The following is an 11,090-nucleotide window of genomic DNA, read 5'->3' on the forward strand; positions in this document are numbered from 1 at the left end:
CCCAATTTACTGCATCCTTACAATTTATAAAATTATTTATTTAACTTTTCTATATTTGCTAATATATTTTTTTTATTATTCTAGTACTGAAATGTATTTTTTCTCTCTCTCAAGAATCAGTACAAACCCCAACCGCAGCCACAGAAGACGAAAATTACACCATTTTTGCCATCAAATAAATTACCCGGCTACTTTACGCCAATAATCGCAAATTCACAGGGAAAAAATACCAAAAATTTCAATTCCGATCCAATTGTAACATTTACCGTGCCACCACAATTGAATCAATTTCCCACAACAACACTCAGGTATGTTGAGAAACACAGAAAACACGTGTATGTTATATGGTTGGATTTTTATGAAGAGGAAGAGAAGGTTATATGCAATGCTAAAAAAAAAACATACCCATCAATTTCCAGACCAATCTACTCGTCGGGTGAGGAACAGGAGCGTCAGAAGTACGTGACTTTCCTCTCGCCAGAGAATCTCTATACAGTGATAAAATCCACTGCATCGCCCAGTCTCACGACGCCGGCAATCAATTACCACGATGAAAATGATTTGGACACGAGAGATGGTCCATTTTCTCAGGAGCAGCACCGTCCATCCCAAACCTACCCCACAGAATCACCCATCGTCAAGCAGAATATCGTCTACATCTCACAGCAGAAGCCCAAACAGCACCTCGTCACTCACAAGGGCAATTACGGTGGATTTATACCAGTGGCAGTTGGTTCAACCTCCACAACACCCCATCCACTATCCACACCCACGCCAACTGTACACATTCCACCAAGTGGAAAGACATTCCTCAAAACCACCAAAGCAACTTTCATCCATGATCCACCATCAGCACCGTCAGGGCACGCTCAGGACTACGATATATCGAGTACCCAAACACCACCAAGGCAACATCTCACAGAGACCACACAACTCCAGCCGCCCCATCTCACCACATACCATCCCACATTTATCCGTCAGAAATATCCCGAACCCAAAAAGATCTATGATTCCTACCATCAGGAACGCTACATGGCCAGTTCACCAGCACCACCCAGACTTCCCATTCGCACCACTGCTCGACCAGTCATCACCAAAAATGACTTCCAGTCCAAATCTCTTGCAGAACTACTCAAAAAACTCCAAGAGAGCAATCAACTGCCACAGACCCTCACATCAGACAACATTGACAATTCTATAAGGACTCTCATCAAAATCCTCAACAATCTCAAGCAAGAACAAAATGTTGCCGTGGAGCCGGCTCAACATCATCAGCCTGATGATCAAGAGGACTACGATGATGATTACAATGAGGAACCGAGACCAGAAGACGAAGAACTTGGTAAGTGGAAAAAAAATTTCGAATGACAAATTTCGATATCGAAAAGTGGATTTTTTTTTTAAAGATTTAAATTACAATGTTATCAAAAATAATTTAGTAACGATTTTTTTGAAAAGTAAGTCTAAACTTAAAAAATATTAATAAAGTATCTCTTATTATTTTATTTTAAGAAAGGATATTTTTCGAAAACGTTAGTTTGAAAATTTGACTAATTGCATATTTCAGAAATAAAATTTCGAATATATGAAAATTAAAATTACGGAGATTAGAATTTATGTCATAAAAAATATACCACTATTGAGCCTAAACAGAAGTAGATTTTGATTCTCCAATAGTGTCTTGGATGAAAGGTAAATGCAACTCTATTTGCACAAAAATTCGTTGATGTTCGAAGAATTCAAATTCAATTTCGAATTTTCATACTACATTTTCGAACAAGGTAGGGAAAATTTATCAAATATCACACTAAAAAGCTGGCAAAAAAGTTACTCAGTGATTATGGAGTGATTCTTTCCGTACAGAAGTAGATCTTGAAAAATTCGAAAATCTATTTCGAATTTTCATACTAAATGTTCGAACAAGGTGGGGAAAATTTATGAAATATCACAATAAAAAGCTGGCAAGAGTTACTCAGTGATTATGGAGTGATTAAATACTGGGGCACGTCGTTGTTCTGTTTTTTTTTTCCTCACAACAATGTGAAGACGATCACATTTTGACACTTGAGCACTTCGAAATTCGAACAGGATGTAACTTCCGCCACCTTGCGAAAGTATTAATAAGTAAGAAAGTCACTTTTATGGGTCTTCAAATAGATTTTCGAATTTTTCAAGATCTACTTCTGTACGGAAAGAATCGAGTGAATATCGAAAAGCCCAATGTATTGGTCTCACACACCATTACCAATACAGTGAATTTCAATTTATATCCAGAAAAAAAATCGCTTGTCAGCAGATGAATGTCAATGTCAGTCTGTCAATCTTTGTGGCTCAGAAATTAATTTACACCAGGCGGAATTTCAGAAACTCTAAACGACACGGGTGAATTAGTAATTATAGGGAACAGAAATTTATATAGAAAATCCATTTTTTCTTCATTTTCTTGCTATTCCTTGTGTTTATTTTTATTTGGCAGCTGTCAAAGCGCGTTTAGGGTTGCCATATGGAATATCAACATAGATTTCAAATTTTTGGACAAAAAAATATTGTTCGAAAAATAATTTTCGTGGAAATAATGGTTCCGGCACATTTTTAGATCGGGAAAATTTCATAAAATCTAAATTCAAATTCATATCTTTTTCACACGCTTTGGATATGTCTATCTCATTCTTTCGCACTCTTCTTCTTCTTTTAAACATCACAACAAATTCAATTTAGTTCAATCGATTTTAGAGTGCAAAAGAATTAGATAGAGATATGCAAAGCGTGTGAGAAAAAAAAGATGCGAATTTTGATTTCAGGAAAGGTGTGCCGAAGGAATATTTTCCCAATTTTTCAAATTATTTAAATTTTTTTCTTGCAATTTCTTCAGCCAATAATTGTAAATTTCATACCAAACAAATTACAAGACATGCAAATTGAATGGAAATTGTCTCAAAGTGCGGTATGAAGGAAATATCGAAAATTCAGGAGGTCACATAAAATTTTACGCTCTCTAAATATCAAAGCACTACTGAAACAATTACCAGAAAATATTTATAATGATCCATATTTTTCTGTGCATTAATTGTACTTTCAGTTGGACCCAATTCCGGACGTCCTGGCATTGATTTTCCCAATCTCTCAGAAATTCCTCAGACCAGTTTCAGTTGCAAAGAGCAACGCTACAAAGGGTTCTTCGGTGATCCAGAGACAAATTGTCAAGTTTGGCACTACTGTGACCTAAATGGAGGCCAAGCATCTTTTCTCTGTCCCAATGGAACGATTTTCAGTCAGGTAATGAGCATTTTTGAAAATAATCACTTTTTTTTTCTCTTTGTGTGAGAAATTTTTTACTCACTCTGGGGAAGTGAATTAAACTGAGCGATTTTTTTTGTGTTTTAATTCTGCAAAATTAGGTCGCTCTCACGTGTGACTGGTGGTTCAATGTCAAGTGCTCAACAACACCACAGCTCTATGTGCTGAATGAAAGGCTCTACAAGTACATTCTGCCATTTACACCCAAGTTCCCTGAAGATTATAGTGGACCACTTGTTGATAAGTAAATCCATTTACACGCAGTCTTTTGTACAGGGAATTGTTTCAGTTTGAGAGGGTTTTATGGTGATCCTCTTGGGATAGGGAATTGAGGAATAGGAAATAACATTTTCGATACGTTCTAGAAATTTTAGATTTCTTTTGCAATATTGCACAAATATCTCTGAGACATAATGCAGTTAAGTAAGAATTTATTATTTTTTTTTATTGCTTCAAATCAAAGTGAAAGCACTATATTAATAATTTTTATTTTAACGATAGAAACATTACATGTCTCTGCCTCCCCCTCTTAAGCTCCCTGAGATTTTTCTTTATTTATTAGCGTGTGAATCTGAAATATTGGGAAAAATAGTGTTTGCGAAAAGGTGCAAACCTTGAGATGAAATCACTGGGGCAAAATGATTTTTTCTATTCACTTTTAGCGGATTTTTTGCCAAATATTTATTATATATTTTGCAATATTTGCAAAATATTCATGATAGGGGAGACCGAGGCAAAATTAATCACACATCATATTTGTTAGCGGGATGTTACAGAATATTAAGCAAAGTACTTCATTCTGAATAATTAACTCCTTACTTATTCACTTAAAAATTTATCAGTCTAATTGAAGCACATATTTCACAAATTATAGGCAAGCAAAACATCCAAATTTCCCGGATTTTAATCCCTTTTAAGTGATCAGAATATTCTATATTCTGGTAGCATATATTATAAATCTCGCTTTTTTAATAGGACCTAATTCATCTGTAAAGCGTATTAAGTGAAATACATTAGGTGCAATAACGAAATCAATAAAAATAATTTTTATTGCTCTAAGTCCACCCCAAGAACAGTAGATTTAAATCCTTCGATTTTTTAACGCTCGAAAAATTAACCTTCCATCAATTCATCTCGTCTTCGCTATTTCGCTAGACTTAGAGGCCAAACGGTTAGAGATAGACATTTGAGACTTTCGGGGGACCCTCCATAAGTCGACCCAAGCACCGTCAACATGCCCCTCAATCTCCATCCCTTCTAAAACCATGACTTATTCGGATTGCTCGAAAACGCTTTGTGTGATTTTACTGCTCGAACTTCACGGAGAGAGCAGTATATTATAATCCCTCGTTCCCCCCCCTCCAAAATTTTCACCTTCCACCACCCGGAGACCACTTTTGTCAACAAATCTTCACGTTTCAGACGATTTCTGAGAAATGTCGTCACGCTATTTGTCCGTTTGTTCGTCCGGCTGTCGCCAGCTCTAGAGGCCAAACGGTAAGAGATAGCGACTTGGGACCTAAGGGGGATCACCCCATAAGTCGACCCAAGGATCGTTAACATGCCCCTCATTTCCCCCCCACCCCTCCCCTTTAGAGATTACTCAGACGGACATTTTGTCCTTAGACGAAAATAGCGTTGAATCATTCCTAATAACGGTTTTTCAAGGTCAACGGTTAAAATGACACTTTAGAGCGCATTTATCAAGTGAATGGGGTCATGTTTGGGCTCGTTGGAAAGGTCTTGGAATTTCCTATGAAACTGAACCGGTTCCAATCTGTTTTGAACCGGTTCATAGCCGATAAAAAATTTTTATCCAAAAATCGATACTTTAAAAACAATTTTGGAGGATCTTTTGAATGATATATGAATCGGTTCAAATCGGTTGAGAACCGGTAAATGGTGAATGATGCGAAAGTATTTCTGATGTATATAGAATCTAATCACGAGTTCGAGCATTTCGCAAAGCTTGGAACTCTTTCACACGGCCTTTGTAAATACTTAGTAGTGCATCGTAATAATCTCTTCAAAATAGGCCACCTCTGTAATACGGGCTTCAGACCTAAGGCCTAGCCATATGTCTTAAGAAAAATTTTCAAGAGGTTTAAGACCACGGAAAAAGAAAATAAAGAGATATTGTTTGTTCTATGAAAATATTCTTAAAGTCATCTAAAAATTATCCTAGGCCTCAACGTCCTAGGATGTACTGTTAATGAGATGAAACAAGTTTCATAAAATATTTCTAACAATTTCTTTAAGATCTTCATCATCAAAAACCTTGACGTGATGGGCTTTAAGTTTCTTCGGGAGAAATCTAGGAACAAGAACGTACTCATCATTGTCCATCCCAATTTTGGTTATTGCACAGTGTTACCAAAAGCTCTGGCAAAAATTTAATTTGTGAACTCTTTTTAGAAAATCACAGAATTTTGTATTTGACATTGAAAAGAAAAATTAAAAAGAAATTTATTCCGGTGATTTGGCAACCGTTAAAAAAACTTAAAATGTTTCTGACAGATTATGAGAAAGGCGTGTCCTAAAATATTAGAGGTGGAGCTTAGTTAAAACGCAACTAACTTATTACAAAAAAAAATATGCAACTTATTTTAAAATGCAAATCAATAAAAATGATGGAAATCTCATTTTCTTAAAAATGTAAGTCGTATTTCCAAATTCATCTTTGGAGTATTTAAAAAATTAAACGTGGTTTTTTGTTTGGAAAATTTGTATTCAAGCAACAGAAAGCTCTTTCCTGACAAACCGTAACTGAAGAATTTCCTGTCAAAAGAACACGGATATCATCAAATTTGTGTTCAAAGGAGTGAATGTGCGAAAAAAAAAGATTCACTGATTCGTGTCCTTTTTTTTCCTACAGATACTTGGCAATAAAATTCCAAGAGATGGAGGATAAAATGCGAAAGCAGAAACAGAAGGGAAAACAACCGAGTGAAACAGATGCTGACTCAATAACGGGCAGTGAGGATTCAATGGATTCAGACACAGACACTGGCACAATGGATACATCGTCGGAAAATGAGACAGAGGATGAGAATCACCAACCAATTCCATACACAAGCACAATCATTGCAACTAAACCCACCCCAGCCACAGTCACAATTATTCCCGCCCCCCACAAGATGCGCACAATTGTGGAGAGTGAGAGAGCTGAAGTGGTGGAAATTAAATCTGATGGCAGTTCCGGGCATCTTCTACCCTCACACGCCTATCAATAGAGGCATTCCCACCTTTCATCACCTCTTTTAGTTGTTTAGAATTTTATCGAGAGACCATCGCCACATCTCTCAAGAAAAAAAACTACCTTAATTTATTGCTCTTTTATCGCGCTCTTTCTACCTTCTTTCATTATTTTGTAACACTCTTTAGAACATGTTAAATGATTTATTCGATAATAATTGTGTTTAAAACAAGAACAAAAAAAACTTTGGAGGAAAATGTCTTCCTCGGAGGCCGGAGGTGCATTAAAAAATTCTTGCAATTCTAGTCAAGTTTATGATTTTTTTTTGGACGTGAAGAATGTATTTTTTATTAAAAATGAAAATGTTTTAGAGTGTAAGAAGTGTTTTTAAGGATATTGAGAAGAAAATACTATTTTAAAATAAGATTGTGAAAGTGTTAAAAAATTTTCTGAATATCCAAACATAAAAGTTCTGGTGAAAATTGGAGTTCTTTTCGAAAGTCCCTTACAATGACGTAATTTTTTTTAGTTCGTATTTTGCTAGAAAGTACTATTAAACTTCCTAAGTCCCGCCCAAAAAAGTGTTTTAAACCACGCCCCTTTCAGGAGTTATGGTCAAATAAACTTGAAAATGTTGTAATGTTGGAATATTTAATATAAATCATTGTGATTCCGATAAACGACTCTCTCAAAGAAATTTGTGGGCGGGGACTAAAAGGACCATATCCCTTATTGAAGATCATGCCCCTTAGGGGGAAGTGGGGCAGCTTTGAAAGTGGGGTACCTTTGAAATTGGGATTTTTCATCTATTTTTAAATAAAATTGAGCCTTATCGTGATATAATTTAGCTACATAAACAGATTGAGAAACTAAATTACATTAAGAAATGGCTCAATTCCACTTAAACACAGGAGAAAAATCCCAGAAGATGCCCCACTTTCAAATGTGCCCCACTTCCCCCTATTGAAGTTACTAAGCATTAAAAAAAAATAAAAATATTTTGTGAAGAGGAAAAGTAAATTGGATATTGGGAGAGAATGAAAAAAAACTCTATGAAGCCACGCTTCTTCACATTACTGCGCCCATTTTCTCAGATTTTCCCATCCCAAACAAATTTTGCTCGAAGTAATAGATATTAAGCAACATATAACTTGACTTTAATTTATACACAAACGAAAAACAAGTAACTATTGAGCCGTTATTTATCTTTAGTCGAGACACTTTTGGATAAGAAATGAGAAAGGAAACTATGGCTGTGAACAGTTTCATTGGAAGTTGTTGACTTACAGTATCCAAAAATGAAAAATTGTAGGATTCATTTGTCGTTTTTGGCTTATCCAATTTTCAGACAAATCAATGGTTTCCATTGAGCCCAAACAGAAGTAGATTTTGATTCTCCAATAGTGTCTTGGATAAAAGGTAAATGGAACTCTATTTGCACAAAAAGACATTGACGTTCGAAGAATTCAAATTCAATTTCGAATTTTCATACTAAATTTTCGAACAATGTGGGGAAAATTTATCAAATATCACACTAAAAAGCTGGAAAAAGAGTTACTCAGTGATTATGTAGTGATGTAGTAATGGGACAAGAACAATAAGCGTAGTTGTTCTGTTTTATTTCTCACAATAATATGAAGACCGTCACATTTTGACACTTGAGCACTTCGAAATTCAAACAGGATGTATCTCAGCCACCTTGCGGAATTATCTAAAAGTAAGAAAGTCTCTTTTTTGGATCTTCCAATAGATTTTCGAATTTTTCAAGATCTACTTCTGTACGGAAAGATGTCCCAGAGAATAATACGGATTTGAAAGTCAGAGGAAAGAGTTTTTTTTTAAATTCCTGATAATTCTGTAATAGGACTCATGTGGTTCCCATTTCGAATTTCGAAAAAGTTGTAATGTAAATCAAACAAAATTAATAATATTAATTTCCCATTATAAATCCCATTTTACAACTGAGTAATTTCTTTAGCATCTTCTCATGTAGAGTAATTTCAGGGAAAATTCGTATGTTCGAAAATTTGAATTTTCGATTATCACTGATATTTTATCCAAACAATATAACACAGACCTTTTAGAGAAGACACTTTTAAATAAAAACTCAGCTAAATATGACACTATACTACGACTGAACAGGCCGACTCTTTCTTTTCATATTTTGTTTCTCAAAGCTTAGCGTCAAATACGATAGAGATTTATTTCTCAACCGATTTACGCAAGAAGTTCTAACACTGAGAAAAAATAGGGTGCGATTAACCTTTTTTCCTCAGAACTTTAACGCTTTTTTAGGTGTAAAAATATATCAACATTTTTTATTGTTAATTTTACACCTTTTTAAATGTTAATTTAACATAAAAAAGGGCAACTTTAACCCATAAGATACCTAAAAAGGATAATATTTACACCGAGTTTGGATCAATATTGCAGGGTAAAATTAACATTTCCGGAATGTTATTTTAACTTTTTCGGATTTCTCTCAGTGAATGGCTCCGGCACACCTTTAGATCAGGAAAATTTCATGAAATCGAAATTCACATCCTTTTCCATCTCAAATTGTTTGCATAAGTCCATCCTATTATTTCGCACTCTTCTTCTTCTTTTGAACATCACACCAAATTAAATTTAGTTCAGTCCAATTTTGAGACCTAAGAGTGGAACAGACTTATGCAAATCTTTTGAGAAAGAAAGAGGTTCGAATTTCGACTTTATGAAATTTTCCTAATCTAAAGGGTATGCCGAAGCCATAACTAATCTAAACAAAATTGAATTGAATTTAAACTTGAAAAAATCAAGTCAATTTTTTTTTAAATTTAATTTAGACAACTATTTTTCGCGTAATTGGGGGCGTGGTCTATTTTATAGTGGTAAAGATTATTTACACCTCTTCAGTAATTAAAATAACAGAAGTGATTTATGCTTGGGGTGTTTGGTTTTAAAACATAAGGAACAAAACAAAATCAATATTTAGATGGTCATATCTCCAAAAAGGGGCGTGGCGAAAAATTGTTGGGCGGGACATCTTTAAGAACTTCGAAATTATTTTCCCACAAAATACGGAAAGATATAATTTTCAGCATTGTAAACATTTAAAGCTAAATTTGAAATAGTTTTTTAACCACAAATTCATTTCTAAAATGTATTTTTTTCTTGGTATAAATTCACTGTTATTGTACGAGTATATAATGTGAGAATTGTATTATTAATTTTATTCCCTCCTACCCCATGAAATCTCTTGTATATTCTCTTTATGGCAAAATCCGTCCATAATATTATTTCAATATGAATTTTGTTTTGCCAATAAAAACCATTGAGTATGCAAAAAAATGGGTTAAACACTTTTGAGAACAAAAAAAAATCTCCACTTACCTCGATGGACATCTTATTCAGCTGACGAAGCTGATTTAGGAGCGCGATATAGGATGGAACTTCCCTCTGCGTATCCACATTTCGCTGATACAACTGATTGACGCTATGAATGAGGTGAGACTGGGTCTTGCACTCCAGGCAGATTGCCCTCTCGCAAGTCTCACAGTAGAAATTCAAATGGTTCTCTGGATGATTTTCACAATGTGCTGGCGTATGAGTGAATTTGACTGGGGATGCTAAGAAATTTAAAAAAAAAGGGGAATAGGAGAAGATTGGAAGAAATTTGAGAAGTCCTCTTAAGATTTCTCACCCAATTCAACTGTTTGATGTGTCCGGAGGACATTGGAGAAATGATGGACTTTTTTGAAACACTCATAGCAGTAGAGTGAATCACACTGGAGGCACTTTCTATCCGCCACGGGATTGAAACACTCTCCGCACTTGGGCACGGATGAATGAGAAGCCTGAATAGGGACATCATTTCCGTACGTCGTAATGTGCTTAATCAGCCCGAATACATAGAAATTGTACTCAAATTGCTCAGAAGTTCGCCTGAGAAAGCAAAATTTTACTTAGAAACCCAATTCCAGGAAAAATTCCTGAAATTCTTGCGGATACCTTTTCAAATTGAGCGGAATGAGGATGTCGCATGATGGACACTTGACAAAGTGTCGCGATTTTGATTGCCACAGGCAATTTTCGCAAATTATATGGCCACATGAGAGAAGCACCGGTAGGTGCTGATTGTATCCTGAATGCAGAACAAAAAAACAAGTTACATCCGGACACAATCCGAGGGAAAAATGGTGGGAAATGCTTACGGCTATTGGGTCCGGGAAAGCTGTAGGATTCATGGCACACGGAGCACCGTGGCAAGATCCTAGATACCTTGCTACAGACTTCTGAGGCAAGGAATCTCACCGCGGATACTGAGGAATCGTTGGAATTGTCTGTCATTCCTGGAAATTCCCAGAAATTCACAAAATTCAAAGCTATCTGTTGCGAAAAGTTGGGTTATGTCACCGACTCCTAGATATTCCCTAAAAATCTCAAAAAATACACCTTACCTCCGCAGTTTTTTATCGTCAATTCAATAATTTACCTTTCACCTCACTTTTGTGCAGAATATTACAACTTGTTAATTATTTTCTTCGCAGAAATCACGATAGATTCGCAGAGCTTCTATATAAGCTTCACAACTCACAGCACGGCAAATAAAAAAGTG

General features: G+C 35.5%; 2 protein-coding genes across 3 annotated transcripts in view; one reads left to right on the forward strand and one right to left on the reverse strand.

The window, feature by feature from the left end:
- Positions 1-8,128, forward strand: part of LOC129799741 (uncharacterized) — a 43,483-nt gene extending 35,355 nt beyond the window's left edge. Inside the window, exons 4-8 of the mRNA XM_055843919.1 lie at positions 115-308; positions 420-1,342; positions 3,080-3,276; positions 3,399-3,541; positions 6,173-8,128. Of these exons, the coding sequence (XP_055699894.1) occupies positions 115-308; positions 420-1,342; positions 3,080-3,276; positions 3,399-3,541; positions 6,173-6,530 (1,815 nt within the window). The 3' untranslated portion in view covers positions 6,531-8,128. The remainder of the gene's footprint in view (positions 1-114; positions 309-419; positions 1,343-3,079; positions 3,277-3,398; positions 3,542-6,172) is intronic.
- The window catches only part of LOC129799737 (uncharacterized), a 154,942-nt gene extending 143,852 nt beyond the window's left edge, over positions 1-11,090 (reverse strand). The window contains exons 1-5 of one of the 2 annotated variants that reach the window (XM_055843909.1): positions 10,933-11,090; positions 10,687-10,824; positions 10,484-10,616; positions 10,176-10,417; positions 9,866-10,101 (exon numbers count right to left, since the gene is read on the reverse strand). In XM_055843909.1, coding sequence (XP_055699884.1) covers positions 9,866-10,101; positions 10,176-10,417; positions 10,484-10,616; positions 10,687-10,822 — 747 coding nt within the window. In that variant the 5' untranslated portion in view covers positions 10,823-10,824; positions 10,933-11,090. Of the gene's footprint in view, positions 1-9,865; positions 10,102-10,175; positions 10,418-10,483; positions 10,617-10,686; positions 10,862-10,932 lie in introns of both variants that reach the window. The other variant, XM_055843908.1, reaches the window with a different exon arrangement.

This window comes from Phlebotomus papatasi, chromosome 1, assembly GCF_024763615.1.
Source record: "Phlebotomus papatasi isolate M1 chromosome 1, Ppap_2.1, whole genome shotgun sequence".
NCBI classification, from domain to species: Eukaryota; Metazoa; Arthropoda; class Insecta; order Diptera; family Psychodidae; genus Phlebotomus; species Phlebotomus papatasi.